Source organism: Chionomys nivalis, chromosome 10 (genome assembly GCF_950005125.1).
Source record: "Chionomys nivalis chromosome 10, mChiNiv1.1, whole genome shotgun sequence".
Classification (NCBI taxonomy): domain Eukaryota; kingdom Metazoa; phylum Chordata; class Mammalia; order Rodentia; family Cricetidae; genus Chionomys; species Chionomys nivalis.
In genome coordinates, this window is record NC_080095.1 from 5,924,747 (window position 1) to 5,948,782 (window position 24,036).

Genomic DNA, 24,036 nt, shown 5'->3' on the forward strand with positions numbered 1-24,036 from the left:
CCTGATTCCAGCTGTGTTCAGATGCCGCTGTCTTCTTGCCATCTGGGCTATGTAACCACTCTGCTCCTGGCCTCCTTCCTACAGGCTGGTACCAGAGCTCTGCTCTGAGCTCTAAACATTAGGTTTTCTGTAGTAGTGATTGTAGCCAACACAGCCCCAGGGTCCAGAACCTCCCTACACACACAGCCTCGCCCTTCTCATAGTATCCAGAGTCTGTCATCCACAGGACAGCTGCTGGGAGCCTGAGAACTGTGACTACTCACTCGGCTAAAATGTTTGTATCTCACAGACAAACATACATGCAGGTAAAGACAACCTGGTCACAGGAATAGGCTGAAGTATCACCTTGGCCGGGCGTGTCTCATGTTCTGTCCGGGGGTGTGCATTCGCAGTTGGGGCCTGGGACAGAAGCCCCAAGTAGGGCAGATAGCGCCGAAGGGTCTTGGCCAGGGCCACTCTGCTCTCCAGGCTGAGCCACTTTTCGTTATCAGCATTCTGCTGTAAGGTCCTGAAAAGTGAAAAGAATGATGACTCAATTTATGTTTGTTCCATGCTGAGCTGTGAGACAGGGACAGATGGGAACACGGTGTGTGCACAGTCTCGGCAGCCTGCATGGGTGCAGCTATACAGTGAGCCCATGGTCAATGCCTCCTGCTCGCCGTGGTCTAGTTCCTAAGGGAGCCTGGTCTCACTGTTCCCATGTTGGATGGAATGCAACAGAGTCTTTGGGAGGGATCAAGGGGTAGCCCAATGGGGCTCATGTATGACATTAACCACAGAGTCCTTTGGTGCTGCTAACAGGAGACAAACTGAAATGGAAAAGAAAAAAGCACCTGCTACTTGCTGTGCCTGTAGCAAGAACTCTGCAGCTGAGCCTGGATGCTCAGATTTGTAACACTCAAGAAGCTGAGGCACAGGGAGAAAAAGGGGGCCAACTCAAACAACTTAAGGAGGTCCTGTCCAATGTTTAAAAGAAGTTATTGAGACTCTCACGCATGCATATGTACTTTTATCAAATCCACACGCAATGTGTCCTGTATATCCCTCACCACTTTTCTCTCCCATCTTCATTTGTTTCTCTTAATACTGCACTGGTTAATTTTATGTTAACTTGACACAGACTAGAGTCACCTGAGAGGGGGAACTCTTGAGAAAATGCCCCCATGAGATCAAGCTGTAGACAAGCCCTAAGGGCATACTCTTGATTAGTGGTTGGTGTGGGAGGGCACAGCCCATTGTGTGGGGGCCCCACTACTGGCTGGTAGCTCTGGGTTTTATATGAAACCACAGATTAAGAAACTCCTAAGGAGTAAGCCAATAAACAGCATTCTTCCACAGCCTCTGCTTCAACTCCTGCGTGAGTTCCTGCCCTCATTGCTTTCAACAATGAACTGTTCCATGAAAGATGGAAATAAACCTTTCCTCCCAAGCTGCTTTTGATTGTGTTGTTTCATCACAGCGATAGTTACTCTAAGACGTTCACTAAGTCCACTTCGTGCTGCCTGTGTGTGTATGAGGGCAGGTACTACTGTGATACAGTGTTCCTGCTGGAACGTGGGGCAGCCTCCCAGCGGCCACATCCCTGAGAAAACTAGACCTCCATCCCCCAGCAACCATTGACTGCAACTCTCCTTAAAATGAAATCCTTAAGGGATAGAGGTGTAGCTCGGTGACAGTGCCGGTGCCTAGCCTCGAGATCCTGGGTCCAGTCTCCAGAACTGCACATGCACAAAAAGCTTTTGCAGTACTGAGAGAGGCAGAGAGAGAGAGAGAGAGAGAGAGAGAGAGAGAGAGAGAGAGAGAGCGCTGATGTGGGACAGAGCACAGGCATGGGGGCATGGCAGGAGGGGTCTGTGAAAACGACCAAGGGTTCGAACATGGGGGCCATGTCTGATTCTGACCTATGGGGTGACTGTTTTGTGTCATTCAACGCTAGCATTGTGAGTTGGGGTTGCAGTGCCCAGGCTCTCTGCTGTCAGATGATAACCATCACCATCTGTGCCACAGCCATGCGCGAATAGAAGGCTGAAGCTATAAGCACCTTAGGTGTGGGGCTCACCCTGTACATAGACTGGGTGTAGGGGTAGCAAGGACAAGGACATAGAACCCCAGGCTTGGGTGACATAGGAGCACTACAGCTGCAGAAAAGAGAGGGAACCAGAGGATATTTTGCAGGAGCAGTTGGGTGTGACTACAAAGTCAGCAAGAGCCATGGCAGCCATAAGGGGGTGTCAGAGGAGTGGTCATGAGCCATGGCAGCCATAAGGGGGTGTCAGAGGAGTGGTCATGAGCCATGGCAGCCATAAGGGGGTGTCAGAGGAGTGGTCAGGAGCCATGGCAGCCATAAGGGGGTTGTCAGAGGAGTGGTCAGGAGCCATGGCAGCCACAAGGGAAGGGGTCAGAGGAGCGGTCAGGAGCCACAGATTCTGAACAGGACCTGGGAAAGCTAGGGCAATGGGACACAGATTCCAGGACAAGACCCATGTGAAATGTCATGATTGAGGTGACAGGGGAAATATGTCAAGATGTCATTAACCAGTTAATCAAAGTTAACCATGGCTGACCCCCATGCTCCTCTCAGGTCCCTTCTGGAAGAACCCCACCTGCCTCTAGCCTGGGCATGAGCAGCAGGCCAGCTGCCCTGAATGCCCATCTTCTACACCAGTGCTCACTGCCTGTTCCACCAAGGCCTGGGGATGCCTTCTGACAGAGAAACGAAATGTGAACAGGTCTAGGAGCCAGGACTGAAACCATATACATAAACCATCTGCTAATGAGAGTCAAAGACTTCTCCACCAGACTGAGTCTAATGGTTGGGAACGCTGACCAAAGGCTTTGAATTCTGATTACTTTCAAGCTTTCCAATTCATTAAGCCCCTTGTTTATGTCTAGAAAGGAGATGGGAATTAGTCAATTAGGTCAGATGCTCTGTGGGGCCTGCCTGCCACATCATACATTGCCTTCAGAAACCTCTGATCCATTCTGTCACCACCATCAGAAGACTTTCCCTCAGAACCCTGGTAGTTCCACATCCATACCTCTTAGCCCCCACAGGCTCTGCCTCCCCATCATAGCAGGGCTAGGATCTTCTCTTCTCCCTCTGTCCTGGGTAAGACTGTTCCCTAGTGGAGGCTTCGCTTTGTCTGAATAAGAAGCACAAGCTAACCCCAGTCTTCACCTCCTGGCTCAGTCAGCTCTGTCGATCCCAGTTGGGCAAGGAGGTGGCATCGTATCAGGTAAATTCAAATGTTCAGAGCTGTAAGTCTCCACAGCTGCTCTCCATGAATTTGTCACTAGTATTCACTGACTAGTTCTATAATTATATGTTTTCGTTTCTTTTGTTGGTTCATTAGCCACAATTTTAAATGGTTGCTCTAAAGTGAACAGCATTCGCCTGTAAGAGCACAGGTGCCTGTCAGTGACATCACACGGTTCAGGTGAAGCACGGGAAAAAAGTACAGCAACCTGTGAGCCTTCTATCTGTTGGCCTGTATGTGAGAATCTATTTTGCCACAAATTACATTTACAGCCACAGACAAGCCCTCCTGTTTAGTAACCTTTGATTAGACTCTACACACTAAATTTTTCCTCTTTGGGTGATACATACTCTTGCATCTCCATAAGCTTTTTCTTTTTATTGCTACTTTTGTTGTTGTTATTGTTAATATAGAATCAGGCTCACTCTGCAGTTTAGGTTAGAGGCTAGAATTCATGATCTTTCTTCCTTGGTCTCTCCAGTGCTGAGATTACCAAGCCAAGTTGACATTAGTGTCATGCCCATCTATCTGGCATCCCATGGAGTTCTGAGAACAGTTCTACCCTTCAAGTCATACCTGTAAGGTGAGTATGGTGGTAACTATCTACAAGTTCTTCCTCTAGAAGCCTGAAATCTCTGCTGCTTGATCTCAAATGATGGTCCTTTCATGAGGATAATACACTGTAGAAAGGTTGGTGTGTCTCATGATGAGATGTCTCTAAGCCCACAAGACATGATGGGCACTTTCAGAGCTCACAGTGAGTGCACACATCTCCAAGTTCTTCCCTAAAGAACTCCTGTTGTCTTGACAACCTATAGGGACCTCTGGCAGGTCCCTGGATCCCACTGTATTCACCCAATCTGTCCCATGGATGAAGACCTAAGGACATCAGAGAGTTCTTATTTGTTATCTGACTCACTGGATACCACCCTTGTTTCTGATATTGGGAGACTAAAGGGCCTGGTGTCCTTTGGTTTGTTTGATTCAGGTAGAATAAGAAGGTGTCCTTGTTGCTCTATCTTGACAAGAAGCAGGAGCAAAGCTTAGGTCTTCACAGACTCAGACAGTGCCCATCACAGCAGGGCAGGTAAATGGAAAGGCCTCCATATAGTGCAGATATCAGTGCTTTCTAAAGAATAAATGTACCATCAGCACCAGACACAGCCTAGCGAGGGCAAATATCTTAGAATACCATCTCAGTGTTCATGAATATAGTCAACTCATCCATAAACAAACCAAGCACAGACAATGAAGAAGGGACTACATGCACAGGGCATAAGGAGAATCTGGGTGATGGAAACATTTTGTTTATTGATCTGTTTCCTGGCATTCACATGATGTCAATCAAAACTTGTCAGATTACACATCTGAGAACTCCCACTAAACAGAATGTGAACTTTACCTGAATGAAATAATCCAAGGCCCCAAAGAGTGTTGTCACCCAGCTGTGTCTCTTACAAAGTGGCCACCCTAGGCAAGTCACCACATCTTCTCTCCAGACTGCAAGTTAGATGCTGCCCCAGCTTTTGTGGGTCTGCCTGACTGTGCAATGTTTTGCTGGGCTTGTTATCAAGAGTCCTTCCTGGCTTGGGTGTCATTGATTGAGCATTCCAAGCACGACATCCTCCATCACTGTATAATCCATGGAGCCTGAGACCATCAGAATATCATTCAGTAATGTATGGACCAGGTTCCAGGAGATGGATCCTTGGATCTTAATGACCATCCACACCTACAATCTCTGGGCACTCAAGATGGTGAGCGTCTTGAGGTCAGGGCCATGAAAGTTTTTTAGTCACTTTTGATTTGTATCTGCTGACACTGGGTTTCCTTGGAACTAGAGGAAATTTCTGGTCTTTTCCACCACAGGTTAGCCTGTACCACCTTCTATCTTAATAGCAAGAATTACGCTATCCAGAACAGAAAGCAACTCTCACAGTGACAAGTGACCTAGCTATAGGATCATGCTGATTCTCCCACACTCCATGTGTGTGAGAGGAGCAAGCAGGAGGTGCAACAGACTGGTCCGTGTGCAAGTGAGTCCCCAGAACATTTCCTGAGCAACGGATCCTTGGCTTAATGTCAGGTTTCCTTCAAGGTACTTTCTTGACTGGTATTTCATATCAGACACACAAAGCATCTAACTAGGATGCTCATCCCTGTTGTGGAATATTAGTTTAAGAAGTGTTACATTCATTTATGTTGTGGAATATTTGTTCAATTGTGCAAAGATGTGTTGCATTCTTCTATATTACATTGTTTAACTCTGTAAACCTGTGTTACTTTGCCTGCCTAAAATATCTGATTGGTCTAATAAAGATCTGAATGACCAACAGCTAGACAGGAGAAATAAATAGGCAGGGTTGGTGGGGAGAGAATAAATAGGAGGAGAAATCTTGGGAAGGGATTGAGGAGAGAGAAAAGGAGGAGAGGATGCCAGGGGTCAGGCACCCAACCACCCAGCCACCCAAAGAGTAAGAAGGAAAGAAAGATATCCAAAACAAAGAAAGGTAAAAGGCTCATGGGCAAAACGTAGTTAAAGGGAAATGGGATAATTTAAGTTAGAAAAGTTGGTTAGAAACAAACCCAGCTAAGGCCAGGCATTCATAAATAATGAGTCTCTATGTATTTATTTGGGAGCTGGGTAGTGGGCTCCCAAAGAATAACAAAGCCAAACTACACATTTCTTATCTGAAATGCAGTAAGGTTTGGAGACGTTTGGATTTGGGTTATATTTGCATAGACAAAGTGAGATATTTGGGTATCTGGTACAAGCTTAAGCATGAAATTCAGTTGAATTTGACATAAGATACAGGCTAAATTTAACTTTATGGAGAATATTTGGTGAACTCTGCCTCTTGCAGGTGATAGCCTTGGAGGCCTTTTAATGACTCCCTTGTCTTGAATGGTCTTTTAAGATCATTTAGTGACCCCTGTGCCAAGGAAGGTGTAGAATTTCATATTTTCAGGATGTCAGTGCTAAAAACAGTTTCAGGTAGGAGCAAGAGGGGTCAAGAATATCATAAGAAAACCCACAGAATCAACTCGCCTGGGTTTATAGTGGTTCACACAGTCTGAACTGACAACTAGGGGGCCTGCAGGGACCAACCTAGGCCCTCTGCATACATGTTACAGCTGTGTAGCTTGGTCTGCTTGTGGGACTCCTAACAGTGGGAGCAGGGCTGTCTCTGACTCCTTTGTTGACTTTTGGGACCCTATTCCTCATGCTGGCTTGCCTCATCCAGTCTTAATAAAAGTGGAGGTGCTTAGTCTTACTGCAACTTCATGTGCCATGTTCTCTTGATATCCATGGGAGGCCTGCACTCCTCTGAATAGAAATGGAGGAGGAGTTGTTGTAGAATATTACTTTCATTCTGTAAAGATGTGTTATATTTGTTTATGTTACAAAATATCACTTTAGCTATGTAAAGGCTGTTACATCTGTTTATGCTGCATTTGTTTATCTTGCCTGCCTAAGGTACCTGATTGGTCTAATAAAAATCTGAATGACCAACAGCCACACAGTAGAGGAACAGGTGAGGCTTGTAGACAGAGAGAATAAAGAAGAGGAGGAATCTAGGCTTGGGAGAGAATATGGGAGAAAATGAGTGAGATGCCTTGGGCCTGCAGACAGATGGCTGCCAGCCAGCCAGACACTGAGTAGGAATACAGAACTTTAAAAAGAGTTGCCGGGCGGTGGTGGCGCACGCCTTTAATCCCAGCACTTGGGAGGCAGAGGCAGGCGGATCTCTGTAAGTTCGAGACCAGCCTGGTCTACAAGAGCTAGTTCCAGGACAGGCTCCAAAGCCACAGAGAAACCCTGTCTCGAAAAAAAAAAAAAAAGTAAAAAGTCCTGGGGCAAAACGTAGAAAAACAGGTTTAATTTAAGTTATAAGAGCTAGTAGACAAGCATAAGATAAGACAGAGCATTCATAACAAATAGTAAGTGTTGTTGCCATGATTTGGGGGCTGGGGGGTCAAATAAAAGGAGTGAATTGGGGTGAGAGGTGAGGTGGGGAGAGACTTGGAGGAGAGGAAAGAGGGGAAACTGTAGTCAGGACATTATGTATATATGTGTATATTATGTGTGTGTATATATGTATATTATGTATAATATATATGTTATATATGTGTGTTAGAGTTTGAATTTCTAGATTAAAAGTGCCATGGTGTGTCTGTGTGTCTTTCTTTGTGTGTGGAGGGGGAGAGACTGGGAGGAGAGGAGGGAGGGGAAACTGCAGTCAAGACATTATGTATATATTATATATATGTTATATATAACATATATATATATATATATATGTTAGATTTTGGATTTCTAGATTAAAAGTGCCATGGTGTGTCTATGTGTCTGTGTGCCTGTCTTTGTGTGTGCGTGTGTATGTGTGTGTGTCTGTGTGTGCTTTCTTTCACAGAACTTCAACACTACATTTTGAACAAAATTAGATGTAGAAAATTACTTTTACCACTGTCTAGACAGGCATTGCTGAGATGGTGCCATAAGCCAGCGGGAGATACAGAACTACCTGAATATTGCCTGTACCAAATCTTCACTGGGCCAAGGAAGCCGTATTTCATCACAACGTGACCACTGCATTCCATGCTTGGATTTCTGCTATGACCTAGACACACTTTCAGAAATGTACTGGGCTTTAAGTGGATATAACACATAGATTCCTTGTACAAAAGTTAATTGAGAATCAGATACCAGCTGGTATCTCCACGTAAGAAGGCAGGTTTCTCAAGAGTGTGCTAATGAGGTGTCTAAAAGAGGTAGATTGCAGGCTCAAAGCCAGCCTAGGCTACAAATCAAGGTGAGTGGGGAAATGAGGAAGAGGGAGGAGAAGGAAGGGAGCTACTTCTGTTATGGGTGGGTGATACCTGCATATATTTAAATTTTTCATCAAGAAAATGAAAATCAAAACCACAATGAGAATCATCTCACCTACTAGAATGCTGCCATCAAAATCCAGGGACAAATGATGTTGAAGATGTGGGACAGGAGCTCTCACTCTGCTGGTGAGATGGCAAACGTGTGTAATTGTCATGGAGAACAGCGTGGAAGGTCCCAGGAAGTCTGAAAGTAGGACTACCATGGGATCCGATCATCTGCTTTCAGGTATTCATCCAAAGGACATGGAACCAACATGTCAAAGAGGTGCTAGCATTGATGGTGACTGCAGCAATCATCACAGTAGGCGGTGAGAGGAGGCACTCATTGTGGATAGATCAATAAAGTGTAGGACACATACCATAGACTATCATTCGTGAAGAACGAAATCCCCTCCTTTGAAGCAGAGTGGGTAAAACCAGCTGGGGAACATGCTAAATGACATCAGCCAACTTTTTTAACAAAAAAAAAAAATTAAATAAAACATGTCATCTCTCACATGGCCAACCTTAATGGAAGACAGTAGTGGCAGGGATGGTGAGGGAGGGAACACTCAGAATGGACCCCAGGCACCAGGGCAGACAGGAACAGATCTTGGTGAACCATCGCACAGGGCTGGTCACAGTTCACCGCAACACACCCTGTCCTTTGAGAGACCTTGATAGAGAAATTTGGGCTCTAAACATAAGAGAGAGATGAAGGAAAGAAGGCCATGGCCCTGGCTTAATCTGTGAATACCCTGTGTGTACAAATGGCAGCCAGATTCAATTCATGCATGCTTGTCAAAAAAAGTTTCCTAAAGTTGAGATTCATGAAAACTTTCCCATCTCTGTTTATCTCGGGTGATAAACCCATTCTGTCACCAGGAATGGTGGCGAATATCTGTAATTCTAGCACTTGAGAAGCCAGGACATGAGGAAATACCTTGAACTCTGGGCCAGTTTGAATTACGGTGTTAGATCTGTCTAAAAACAGAAATAAACCAGCCCCTACTTGTTGCCAATATCTGGTCCAGCCACGGCAAACACATAATTTATTGGGTAGTTCAAAGTTCTCTACATCTCAAATCACAGATAATTTTCCTGACTACTTCTCAATGAATGGAATTCCATTTCCATATCAGATTGTAATTTAGCTGCTCCATTTACTCCTCTGGTGTTGTTTGTTTTTCTCACCGATTGATATCAATGCGGAGACAGATAGATCAAGAAGGTATCTTTAAATGGCCCTAATTGTCTGTCCCGTGTCTCTTCTGTGCATGAGACCCAGCTTGTGACTGTGCAATAAGTCACAAAGATCGAGTGGTCACCCTGTACCATGCTGTAGCAGTCAACATACAGACTTGTACCGCGTCACTTGGCTTCAAGACAGTCAGCAGCTTAAGGAATGTCCTCTGCTTCTACCAAGGTAGAGCGTATCTCACACTAGGCCTCTGCCCTTCTTACTGTGCCCCTGAATGCTTTCAGCCTCCACACATGCTGACAGAAGTGGCCATGCAATTTGGGCACTGAAAACAAGCTAAAGTAGAGCCCCTCTGGCTCAGCGACAGTCATTTCATGTCGTGTGGTTTTCACACACAGGCTCTGGGCCAGCCAACACTGGAGGTGGTACTCACATACACGGGCCACCTAGCCCTGCTTCCCATCTCAGGAACTGCAGCAGACTCCAGCTCTTGGCCTTACTGATCCTGTGTGTACCGGCCTCCACTCTTCTCAGCGATATCTGACATACCTTGTACTGATCCCCACATGGCTGTTCAATTCAGTGCATCACTTGGCCTCCTCTGGCTGAGGCAAGGCATTCATGTGTACGGAGGACAGATGACAAGCCACCAGCTGGGAGTGCTGCTCCCTCAGCTTTGGATCAAGTGCTGACCCCTCTAAAGCAAGACCAAACACTCTCCTCTCTTGTCTTCCCCACCCTCTCTCCCTTTCCTCTGGAAATGGAATCCACGGCTTGCATATATTGGTTACATTTTATCAATAAGCTACCCTGCACCTCTTCCCCCGCCCCATACACATTTCTTAAAAATGGAGACAGGATGTCATTTTGTAGCTCAGGCAGCCTTGAGCTGGCCGGCTTTTCACCTCAGCCTCCAGGCACCTGGATGAGAGGCATACCCCACAATGTCCAGCCTCATCTTTACTCTGCAAGCTGCTCTGTCTCTCTGGAGATGGATGCCATGTGCGAAAGAACTCCAAAAGCCATTTCATGGCCAGCTGTGTGTCTGCAGAGCTCTGAGCCACGCGAGAAAAGGAAAGCTAGGCAGGGTCAGTGCTGTCACCCGTTTGCAATCCAGACACACTGCAGGTCCCTCACCCCTCCCTTCTCTCGTTTATTCCATGACTTTTGTGACTGGTGCAGGTGGGGATTGGAAAAAGGGAGAGTTTGGGACAGAAAGGGAAGAAGCAAAAGCAAAATTGGTCCCTATTCTCTAGGAGTTGGGGACACATGGGCTCCTTTAATTAATAATGGGATAAGTCTGCTGCTTGGAAAACTAGGTTGATGGCTATCGGTGAATTTAAAATCAGACACGGCTATTAAAATGCTGAAGAAAACAAACACATTGCACAGAGGAAAGAGGTGTGAGGGCCGCTAGTGTGAAGACCCTGCTGGGCTCCTTCGTGCTTCTCAGAAGCTGTTTGGTGTTGGTTATGGAACCTATACTTCGAACCAGTGTCCAAGGGTCATATTCTGAAGGAGGCCACAGATTACTCAAGCAGCAAGAGCAAAGCAAGAGCAGCAGCAGCATCCCGAGGCGCGAGGCGGGAACTAAGGCAAACGCAAGGGATGCAGCTGAGCTGATCGCCTCGGGATGGTCACAGCTGCCAGGATTTGGACAGAGATGCAGCGTGACAATCCAGCACCCCAGTGCAGTGCTCATAAAGCCCGGTGCTGGCAACGTGGCAAGGGAGCATGACAGAGGACATTTCAGTGGAGAAATATGAACAAGGACATCCCAAACCCATGTGATGCCCCTGGCATTTATGTGTAATTAGAAACACAGCATATTACATGTAAAAATATGGACTATATTGATGTAGTGTTTGAATAGGAATGGCCCCCCATAGACTCATGGATTTGAATGTTTGGCCCATAGGAAATGTATTATTAGGAGATATAGCTTGCTGGAGGAAGTGTGTCACTATGGAGGAGGGCTTTGAGGTCTTATATGCTCAATCTAGGCCTCAAGTCACAGTCTCCTTCTGCTGCCTATGGATCTAGATGTAGAACTTTCAGCTCTTTCTCCAATATCATGTCTGCCTGTATGCACCTGTAGTGTCTCCATGGGGTTCCACAGGCCCACAACATCCTCTAACGGGAATGCACTGGACTGATAAAGACAACGTGAGAGGAGTTCATGGGACCTCGAGGGTATAGGGAAGGGCTGTGACCATGTGATAAACACAGTGGAGTTTGGACCTTGGGTATGGAGCTGGGAAAAGAGTCTCCCTCTGCTGCATCTACAATGAACAACATCCCAGGGGTCAGACCAAAGCGAAGACAGGGCCAAGGGACCAGGAAGACATTGGAGCTAAGAAGGCAATTCTCCTTGGCAGGACAGGGCTCAAAGGATGGAGGAGAGTCTGGAGAAAACCTAGCCAGTTTCTCTCAGATACTCTCTGGTCCTTAAAGATGGATGACTGGCCTCATTCCCTTCAGTTCATAAGGAACGGATGAACTCAGGAGAGCAGTGAGTTCGGGTTCCACCCAGTCACTGTTGTGCTGAGCACTGGGATATTCTGGACAGTCACCATGGTTACCAAGTATAACCTAAAAAGTAGCAGGGAGGGCCTGAATCTTCTGACTCAGGACACACCTCGCAGGGTTTTACTTTCTCTCACATTCTCCAAGATAGTCTTCTGTGCACTATCAGAAATACCAGCATTTTCTTCCTGATGAAGTAAGCACTAAGGACAGGTGTCCAGACACCTAGTGTGTCAACACATATTTGTAATGTATTATACATATATATGTACACACATTAATATAACCACCTGTGCAATAAAGTGTTTTATATAATTTATGCTAATTTCCATAAATATATAACAAGTTCTTAAATATGAAACTTGGTGAAAAACATATGCACACACACACATATATACATATATGCTGTATCATTGAGACACACATACATATCAGTCTCTTTATAAAGGATGTTCCCAAGAATATTAGCTCACTCTATATGAAACACAGAGACTCCATTCATACCACATAGACTTACTGTACTACCCAACTGCCCACTTTTTGCCTGTTCTTACTCCCTTGCTCCCACTAGACTTGAAATGGCCTTAGAGATAATGTGGGATCCTGATCTATTAAATGCATAGCGGTCATAAAGGCAGATAGTCACATTTTGTGTTACAAGGATTTATTCTACATGGAACTGTAGTTTAAGAGGATTTTGTTGCTTGGGAAACAATGGACCTTGCAAACTAAGCCTTTGGGAAAGGTCCTCTGTTATGGTGGTGGTGATGGTGGGTTTTTTTGGGTTTTTTTTGTTTTTGTTTTTGTTTTTTCGGTTTGTTTTTGTTTTTATCTCAAAATATTGCATACTGGCCTAGGCTTGTTCTTGCAGTGGCTTGTCTTTGAGCAATGTTTCAAACCCCAGTTTCCCATTTCATGACCTACAAGAAGTGGGACTGCCAGGACATTGCACTACAGCTGGGAGTGAAGGGAAATGAGATGGCACAGCACAAATGTTGCTTGATATGGGCTGCTGTGCTGTGGCAGAGCAAGACCAGGGCTTTCTGGATTAATCCTGCTCATTGCATTGTCATAAGCACAATTTCCTAGTGATAAACCAGAGTTCTGACCTCACTTTGTTAGAGTAAGGCTCTGAAGACCAGGGTTCTTGGGGAGTCTCACACACAAGTAGAGGAAAGGCGGCTGATGCTTGTGTCCAGCATTCCGCATTTCAAGGTCACTTTAATGTGTCTTTCCCATGCAGAGAATTCCCTTGTAGATATCTATTTTATACCAAAAAGATGGTGATTGCTTTGCTCTGCTATAAACAACCAAACTTAAAGATATGGTTGTGGCTGGGAACAAGAAGAGGCAAGTCATGCCTACACATACCTGGCTGGGCCGGACGTGTCTCTATGCCATGGGTAGGCCTTGGGGAGGTTTGCAAGCTCCTGGGCCATCACATGCTGGGTGTAGTCATCTTGCCACGTGAAACCTGTGGAGAAAGGAGTATAAACTGAGGCACGAATTTGCAAACGTGGCCAAGTCCTTATATTAGACTAATCCAGGTCTCTGTTCTTCCAGCAAATCACAGGGCCTTGTGGGGTTTAGTTAATATTTTCTCTAGCTTTCTTAAACTTTGAGACCCAAATGACAATCAGTGCTTTGCTCTATTGATTTAAAAATAGGTGCACTGGGTGCCAGCTGTGGCTGGCAGACAAAGGAAACATAAACAAAAGAGACTTTTGTGCAGTGCAGAACATGGACCTTTTCTACCGAGATAGGTTCAACTTCAACAAAGATGTCCCCACCCACAATGTGCATGGAGTTGTCAGCATACCTACCATATCACCCTGCTCAGCAAACCCACTGTATTCTGATTTGGTTCTGCTACCACACTGGACCAACTGTTCTCCCTAAGCCATCCTGAGTGAGAGCTCAGCATTTGGCTGGGTAGGGTTACATTTCTGTGAAGCAATTACTGTGGGTTTAATGTACTAAATCTCAGAGCCAATTACATTATATTTACACTCAAATGTTGTGACAAAGAGCTTTATAACAAGGGGGAAGCAGTTATGAAGGCAAAAATCTATGCAATTGTGCATTAATTACATGCATTGTGGATCACATGATAATTATGCTCAGAATTACCAAATAACTCCCAAGAATAATTATTATGCAATTTGTACATTTTAGATCTTACGGTAACGCTTTCACACTTAGAGCTACCCCATGCAATTATCCGTAATTATCTAATCACTAACATCACGTAATTACAGAGGTATATTTTTATGCACTGTGCAAAAAACAAGTCACAAAGCCTTCAAATCAGGACAGCTCTGTGTATGTACATATTGCAACATGTGAATATGTATGCATGTGTGTTTACATGTGTATGATCATGCATGTGAATTTATATGTGTTTTCATGGGTAGGTATGTGTGGATATTTGTGTATTATGCATATTTGTGTGTATGCATGCACACTTCTCTCTTTCTCTTTCTGTGTGTGTATGTGTGTCCAGAATGATAAGAAAGTCCAGAGCACATATTCTAAAAATAGACAGGAGTGGTTTTCATGAACGTATTTAAACATTTTTAAATGCAAATGTGATTGTTAAAGCTTACATATGGCAGGAATCAAATGGCTGGCACATACTAAGTCCCAGGAGCCCCGGTGGTAAAAATACCAGGATGACTCCGGCCTCAGCCCTAGCTCCTCCAGAGCAGCTCTCTGTGGAAGGTAACTTGCTGCAGGGAGTGCAGCCCAGTCCCTACAGCCTGTAGTGTTTGGTGACAGGTGACAGGAAAGGAGGCCCCCTGGCAGGTGTGCTTCCAGCCCCTCTTGGTCCATTCCCAGGAGCATTCTCACTGGAAAGCACATTTTCCATGTTAACCCAACAGCTAGCATTTTAGGTTTAGAAAACAAGCATACTTTAAACATGCTGTTCCCCAAGGACAGTCTTACTATTAATATTTATCAGGCAACAAATAATTGAGAGCATAAAGGAATTTTGCATGAAAAATTTTTCATTAAAAATGACATCTTCGGGGCTCAGAAGATGACTCAGTTGGTAAAATGCTTGACTTGCATGCTCAAGGATCTGTTTGATCTACAGAACTCACATTTTAAAAGTGAACATAGCACATGCTTAGAATCCCAGAGTGGAAGAGGAAGAAACGACAGATTCCTGGGTCTCACTAGCAGGTCAAGCATACTTGGCAAGGATAGATTGCTCCTGAGAAGCAGCACCAAAGGTTGTCATCTGGATTCTGATGTACATATATACACACACATGTACACCTGTACGTACAGACACATCCATGCACACACACATAAACACACACAAGCAGCATTTTATATCTAAACAGCATACTGTCTGGGAACAGTGCTTCAAGTGAAAAACATAAATGGCCACAATTCATCCATTTTGAAATGGATTTTTTGAATATCTCTATAATTGTTTAAATAAACTTAAACTCAGAATTACAATTCCCTAAAAATAAAAATGTAGACCCAAATGGTGTCACTATAAACTCTATAAAATGCTTAAAGAAGAAGAGTTATGCATGAGTTCTCCCAGAAAATATAATAAGAAGAAACAATCCCAGCTCATTTCATGGCTAATATTATTCTGATAACAAAGGCAGGTGAAAATAATATAATAAAAGATACCTATAGGCCAATCTCCACCATGAATGTAGGACAGACATGTCATTGACAATATCAGCAGGTAAAGTTCAGCAACAATTAAGAGGAGAGCAATGGGCATGCCATGTCCAGAAGACATCATTTTCAGTACTCATCCCCAACTTCTGCGCCTTTTCTTCTCCTCTGTGATGTTCTCTGAGCCTTGGAGGGGTGCGATAGATGTCCCATTTAGGGTCAAATACTCCAAAATTATTTACTTTGTGCACTTTGACCAGTTATGAACATCTGCATAAGCTTCTTCCCACCATAAAGATAAGCTTCTCTGAGGGCAGTGCTAACCTATGGTTATCAAGACAGGAGCACACTAGTTTGACCTTGCATCCACTTAAGGACTCCGCAGTAGCGCTACTGAATTGGGTGGCACTCTCTGTACACGGTAAGGGAAAAGGTCCATGTTGAACTGCAGATTGTTCACATGTGTTACAGAGAAAGCAGAGGCTGGAAGATTAAAGGTTAAAATGGCAGTATCTGGGGTACCAAGGAAGCAGAATAAGAGCGGTGGTTGAGTGTGAGATGATGCAACTAGATAGATAGGAGGAGAAACAGGACTCTGGGCCAGGGATTGAAAGGCAGCTGCTCCCTGTCCCCCAAAGTCCTTGAAGGACACATATAAGGAACTGACATATGCTTCTTATATTCTGGTTTCTGAATCCACTAATTGTAACAGACTAAATTGTAAGTAAGGTTGGCTTCTAACACGACATCTCCATCTAGTTTAGGAAAGATAACCCACTGGCAAGGAGTTAACTAAACAAATGTAACTACTTCTTGGTAGCTGTGAGAACAAAGAGGGTTTAGTCCAATTACTGAGATTTTAGACATCTGACAGATCAGAGGTACAAACATGAGCCAGTCACTAACAGCTAACAAAGAGCAGTCAACATCAGCAGCTAACAAAGCACAAGTCAGAGATAGACAATGGAGTTCCATGACCTCTAACTGGGGAGTACCTGAGCAGAGCATGGTCATCTCCTCCTCATGCCAAAGGGAAGCTCATAGAGGGTGTAGATCCTCTTGCTTCATGAGAGCACAAAGAACCAACCAATCTCAAAATTTCTTGGCCTTTGTTCAGAATCTGCCATGACTTATAAAAGCCCCTAGAAAAAGGAATTCCCGGGGCTTTCCACCACGCTTGGAAACCCTTTCATTCTTGGGAGTTTCTCTCACTTATCCTTAATTTTTCACTTTTCTGTAATTCTTCTTAATAAAGCTTTTTTCTACTTTGCATTATCCCATAAAAGTTCACATCTTTAATCTTCATTGCATGAGACAATGAACTCAAAGCCACTGTCTTAGGTTGATATTTAATGACCTGAAGTGTCTGACATCTCAGGATCCTGGGTGAAGGAGATCAGAAATGGCTGTTTTGTTTAACATTGGTGCTGTGTACTGTAGCTCTTGCTATAGAGCAAGATAAATAATCAGGGAGTTGTGAAAAATAGAAGCAAAGGCATGAACTGTACATATCTCCATAGGACATGTTCTTCCTCTTGGAAACCACTAGGTTCCTCCAAAACTAGAAACCTATTTATGAATAATAGCAAGAAACACTGAAAGCAAAACCACAAACACACCTGTTGCGACAGGAGTGCTGGTAGTTGTCTAGGGAGATTTCAGAGCTCATTTTGTCATTGGAATAAGGAACTTAATATCGAGGAAAGATTGAAGACCAAGTTGTGAGGAGTACTTTATTCCTTCAAGATAGGAGAGGCCCTAAGGCTGGGAGTCCCCACTGGGTACTGACTTAGGCATTTTATATGGCCACTGGGTTCTCCCCTTTCCCATAAAGGTCCTGTTTACATACCCACCCTTATGCCTTCTTGCCTTTTTTCTTGCGATACCTTTTGGGAAGAAGAAGCCTCTATCTCAGGGCCCTCTACTGCTTTCTGGTGTAGGAGGTCCTTCTGTTCATGTGTTGCTTTCATTGGTTAATGAATAAAGAAACTGCCCTGATCTACTTGATAGGGCAGAACTTAGATAGGCGGAGAAGACAGAACTGAATGCTGGGAGGAAGAAAGGCAGAGTAATGGGAGATACCATGGAGCCGCCAGAGACAGACATGCTGAATCTTTCCAGGTAGGCCACTGCCATGCCATGTGGCAATACACAGATTAATAGATATAGGTTAAACTGAGATGTAAGAACTAGCCAATAAGAAGTTAGAGCTAATGGGCCAAGCAGTGTTTTAATTAATACAGTTTCTGTGTGGTTATTTCCGGACTAAGCTAGCTGGGCGGCTGGGAAGAAAAAGCCAGCCCGCTCCCTTGCAACAGCTCTATCAATCTATCTATCTATCTATCTATCTGTCCATCTAACCAACCATCACTACATGTCACTCAAAAATTACATAATTGTGTTTAAATCTAGCAAAACATGCACAAGACTCATATAATAAAAATTCATTAAAATATCAGAAAAATAGGAAGTGTGCCATGTCCATGGACCTAAAGCTCCAACTAAAACCAGTTACCCTCATGCTGATATTCTCAAGGGCTTAACAAAATCCTGTCCAAACCACAGCAAGATTCATTATTGATATGAACAATTTATATAGAATAACATATTAACTAGAGCAGCTTTAAATTGTGAGGGAAAGCCAGATAAATCACTATAGGGCATCCCAAATCCAATTATGTTTGTATAGTAATACAAACTGTTGAATGGAGGAATAGACAAGTAAATCAACAAAACAGAGTGGGAAACAGAAAGACAGATCCGTATGACCATGCCCAGGTGATTGTTGACAACAAAAATCAAAAATAACTTCATGATGGAAAAGTTGCCTCTCCTACATGCCATGCTGGAGTGACTGGTTATCCATAGCAAAGAGTAGTGACTTCACTTCCAGCTCATGTGCACATAAAATGGACCCAAGGGCATAAAAGTTTAAAACTATGCCATTTCTAGGAAGGAAAGGAGACCATCTTTGGAACCTAGGACCAAATGGACTTTCTCAAAATCAGAAGCCTTTGCTCTGCCAAAAAACCTATTGAGAGGATAAAATGACAAGGGCCAAGTGGGAGAAAAACCACATGCACTGGTGTCTGGAGTAGAGGCATAATTCTCACAACTAAACATTAAAAACAATCCAATTATAAAATGGAAAAGAGACACGAGGAGACATTTCAGGACAGAGGGTTAGCACATGAAAAGATACTCAGCACTATTGGCCATTGGAACATGCAGAATAAACCCACAATGAGATGTCACTCCACACCCACAAGAACAGCCAAGATAAGTAAGAGATGGCATTGAATTCTGAGAAGGATGTGGAACAACCGAATCACATTAATTTTCTGGTGGAAATATAAGATGAGCACATACTTCTTATGTGACACAACAATAGTCTCTGGCCTTTATCCCAAACAAAGGAGGGCATGTTCAATCAAAAACCTGAATATGAACACTTAATACTCTTTATTGTAATAGCGCCAAAAGGAAACCACCCAGCCAGCCATTGGTGAGTGAGGAGTTAAGTACTTAGTGGCATATCCATACTATGAAGAAATGATGGGAAAATGGCCAATATATGCTGCAGCCTGGATGAACCTCTGGGAAGCTATGGTGAGTTAAGAAACATATGCTACAAAGTTTGCAGGGAGCAGTTTTCTCTGTCACATCCTGCCATTATCATCTGGCAATGTTAAAGGCCTAAGAGAAACTGGTCCACAAAGCTGTGGACTGTAAACTCTAAAACCATGAGCCAAAACAAACATTTCTCTTTGCGACATAATTGTCTCAGGTGTTTTCTTATAGGAAAAACAACAGAAAAACACATAAATTTATCATCAGGAGTGGGGCCTTTGAATATATCTGAACCTAAAGTGACATAAAAGAAACTTTAAAAGTGAGTTAATGAAAATGTTTGGAAGAGCAAGCCAGAAAGAGCCTTCCTTGGCAGAGATGAACATACCACATGGTTCCTAGCCTGGGCTTCCACTTAACAACCTGCCTGTCACATCTATGGTACGGTATGATGACTGTTAATCTGATTTGGAACACATATCCTGTGAAGTATGGCTATTGGGCCATTGAAAGTGGCTTCTGGCCATGGTCAAGTTAAAGATTCTTTATTTGAGCTGCCATAGGAATAGAACAAAACTTCCCATGAAAATAGAACCACCACAATGTGATAGATTACTACAAAGAATTCCTTAATAAGAATGGGATCACCGCAATGATCCCTGCTATGAGAGATGGATGACCCCAATGAATTTACCTACTAGGGCAGTATGATATCAACAAACTCCCAAGAAGTCAAGATAGCGTCCCTTTGTCAGCTGACTGGCCGCTTAGTCCTCCATACTGGGTTCCACATTCACTTCTATAGGTCCTTAGGAACTGTGTCTACTCTCCTAGAACCTTTCTCCAAGTTTAGATAAATCTGCTGAGTTGGTCATGTGGACCAATGGGATGACTGTGGAAATAGCAGGCTTGGGGCTAGCACTCAAAGCCAAAGCATAGCACGTCCCTTCTGCTTGGTGGCCTGTCATCTTTCATGTCTGCTGTCACAGCTGTTCCCACCTGTGTGGGGTGAACATAGGCTGGTGGAAGCATGCCTAGCAAGGCTTAGCTGCAAAGAAACTCTTCTGGTAATTCCAGTTGTAGGAGTACAAGCAAGGGCATGACTGACAGGGGTGAGTGTCAGAAGATACTGCTCCATTCATCACATCAAGCCATGCTTCAGGTGACTCAGGGTTGTGTGATGCTAAGGATTGCTGAGACTGGGCATTCTATGTGATTGATTCATGAATAGATTACTGAGATACACATTTGTCCTAAGATTTGGAGAACACATGGAAAGTATAAATTGAATTGAAATCAACATTTAAAGAAAGAACACTTTTGACATGGGCAGAGTGGAACAGCACAGGGGAGGGTTCCTCATGATCCTGAAGCACTCCCACACTGAGAGACAGAAAAAGACTTAGATGACAGACCTCATCCATAGATCTTTTCAGTGGTTTGAGCTGGGAATGTCCTCATCTCAGTCTATACTGGGAACTGTCAAAGAGATCAACAGCAAGTCCCTTGACCAGTACCACCTCGTGGCTTTGGGATTAACCTGACTGGTGAGGACTCATGTACAGAAGAGCTGTCATTGACTGGTCCATGAGCTCTAATGGAGATGTACAAGTAGTCCAGAAAATCAATGCATTTATTATATACAGCTGAATGAGGAGACTGGTTTATTATGCATAGATGAATGAAGAAGCAGGTTTATAATGTACTTCTGATCAAGGAGGTAAATTAGTTAATCTTGGGGGCAGGTCACTGTAAAAGAGCAGAGGTGTGGGATTCCCCTCTGTATGCTATAAATATGTTTTATTACCATTGGTTATTGAAGAAGCTGTTTCAGCCAATGGCTTAGTAGAGTAAAGCCAGGTGAGAGATCTGAACAGAGATATTTAGAGAGAATAGGTGGAGTCAAAGACATGCCATGTAGCTCCCATTGGTGGCAGACACCCCAGAATCTTACCAGTAAACCATGAACCTTGTAGTAAAATATAAAATAATAGGAATGGGTTAATTTAAAATAATAGCTAAGGTCTGCAAGGTCCTTTGCTGTGGAACAGTTTCCTGCCCTTTCACTAAGGCTACCAACCCAGACCAGTGAGTGCCTGACTAGAGGGCAGGCCTCAAGGTCCCCGCCAGGGAAAGCGGCCCCCACTGCTGGGGCTGCAGTCTCTGCTGTGATCTCCTGGACCTGCTCTGCCTGCGCCCTACTTCCCTTAGTCCCTGGCTCATTGGGGCATCCAGGAGTTCCTGTGTAGGTGCCGAGAAGTTTCATCGGGACAGGTGAGTGTGTGCTATCCTGGGGCGGACTGTCCCGGTAGAGAGCACAAACACCCCTCCCCCAGCTCCTGCTGCAGGGCTTTCTTTCCTACACACCCGCCCCCACCCCCACCCCCAAGCCTGCCTTGTCTGCAAGGTCCTTAGTTGTGGAACAGTTTCCTGCCCTTTCACTAAGGCTACCAACCCAGACCAGTGAGTGCCTGACTAGAGGGCAGGCCTCAAGGTCCCCGCCAGGGAAAGCGGCCCCCGCTGCTGGGGCTGCAGTCTCTGCTGTGATCTCCTGGACCTGCTCTGCCTGCGCCCTACTTCCCTTAGTCCCAGGCTCATTGGGGCATCCAGGAGTTCCTGTGTAGGTGCCGAGAAGTTTCATCGGGACGGGTGAGTGTGTACTATCCTGGGGCGGACGGTCCCGGTAGAGAGCATAAACCCCCCTACACTAAGGCTACCCAACCAGAGCAGTGAGTGCCTGCCTAGCGGGCAGGCCTCAGCAACCCCCGAAAGGGAGCGCAGGCACCTCCAGCTTGTACTGCAGTGTCGCCTGTGTTCTACTCGACCCCGCCCGACCCCTTGAATTTGGCCTTCTTTACACGGGTCATTGGAATACCACGCATCCATGTTTTGGTGTTGAGGAGTTCATCTGGAAGGGAACGGTTCCTGCCCCTACATTGAGGAGATACACCTAGAGAGTTAGTCACAGCAAAGACTGGTCCAAGACATCAGGCCTCTCCTGGCTCCATTTGAAGGAAAAGATGGGCAGGCGCCAATGCAAGAATTCCCCCAACAACTTGAAAGGCAACGTGATATCACCAGGATCCAGGAATCCCGAAATGAGAAGTGTACACGCTAATCCAGAAGAATTAGAAGAATTCGACTCAAAAGTGAATTTTATGAAAATAATAGAGGACCTTAAACAGGAGGTGAAAAACTGCCACAACCAATTAGAGATTACAAACAAAAAGGTAGAGGAAATGAATAAATATCTCAAAGATACCCAAGAAAACCAAGAGAAACAAGAAAAGGTAATCAAACAGGTAAGGGAAACGGTTCAAGACTTGAAGAATGAAGTGGAAGTAATCAAGAAAACACAAACCGAGGGAAGGATGGAGATGGAAAATTTGGATAAACGAACAGGAACTACAGAGACAAGTACCACCAACAGATTACAAGAGATAGAAGAAAGAATCTCAGACACTGAAGATACCATAGAGAAAATAAACACTCTCATCAAAGAAAACAGCATAACCAACAAATTCTCATCACAAAACATTCAGGAAATCTGGGACACAATAAAAAGACCAAACCTAAGAATAATAGGGATAGAAGAAGGAGAGGAAGTACAGCTCAATGGTTCAGAAAATATATTTAATAAAATTATAGAAGAAAACTTTCCCAACCTTAAGAAAGATATTCCTTTGAAGGTCCAAGAAGCATACAGAACACCAAATCGACTGGATCAAAAAAAAAAACATCTCCTCGTCATATAATAATCAAAACACAAAACATAAAGAATAAAGAAAGAATATTAAGAGCTGCAAAGGAAAAGGGTCAAGTTACCTATAAAGGTAAACCTATCAGACTTACACCTGATTTCTCTATGGAAACCATGAAAGCCAGAAGGTCCTGGATAGATATACTGCAGAAACTACGAGACCATGGATGCAAGCCCAGACTACTGTACCCAGCCAAACTTTCGTTCACTATAAATGGAGAAAACAAAATTTTCCAGGATAAAAACAAATTTAAACAATACGTAGCCACAAATCCAGCCCTTCAGAAAGTAATTGAAGGAAAATCACAAACCAAGGAGTCCAACAATGCCCACAATAACTCAGACATCTAATGACCCTTCACCAGCACAACTTGAAGAAGGGAAACACACAAACTCTACTACCAAAAGAAAGAAAGAAAGAAAGAAAGAAAGAAAGAAAGAAAGAAAGAAAGAAAGAAAGGAAAAATGACCAGAGTTAACAATCACTGGTCATTAATATCACTTAATATCAATGGACTCAACTCACCTATAAAGAGGCACAGGCTAAGAGATTGGATACGAAAACAGGATCCAACATTCTGCTGCTTACAAGAAACACACCTCAACCACAAAGACAGACATCTACTCAGAGTAAAGGGCTGGGAAAAGGTTTATCAAGCAAACGGACCTAAGAAACAAGCAGGTGTGGCCATACTAATTTCTAAGAAAGTTGACTTCAAACTTAAATCAATCAAAAGAGATGGAGATGGACATTTTTTACTCATAACAGGAACAATTCACCAGGATGAAGTCTCAATCCTGAATATATATGCCCCTAATATAAAAGCACCCACTTATGTAAAAGAAACATTACTAAAACTCAAGGCAGTCATCAAACCACACACACTAATAGTAGGAGATTTCAACACTCCTCTCTCACCAATGGACAGGTCAATCAGACAGAAACCTAACAGAGAAATAAGAGGATTAAGGGAGGTAATGAATCAAATGGACTTAACAGACATCTATAGAACATTCCACTCAAATAAGAAAGAATATACCTTCTTCTCTGCAGCTCATGGAACCTTCTCGAAAATAGACCACATACTCGGTAACAAAGCAAACTTACACAGTTACAAAAAAATATTGGTAACCACCTGTGTCTTATCAGATCACCATGGATTAAAGTTAGAATTCAACAACAATGCTATCCCCAGAAAGCCTAT

At 44.0% G+C, this 24,036-nt stretch overlaps 1 protein-coding gene across 1 annotated transcript in view; it reads right to left on the minus strand.

Moving 5' to 3' along the window:
- Ptprn2 (protein tyrosine phosphatase receptor type N2) overlaps positions 1-24,036 on the minus strand; it is a 722,848-nt gene that overhangs the window by 442,917 nt on the left and 255,895 nt on the right. The window contains exons 4-5 of the mRNA XM_057782319.1: positions 13,228-13,330; positions 346-508 (exon numbers count right to left, since the gene is read on the minus strand). Coding sequence (XP_057638302.1) covers positions 346-508; positions 13,228-13,330 — 266 coding nt within the window. The remainder of the gene's footprint in view (positions 1-345; positions 509-13,227; positions 13,331-24,036) is intronic.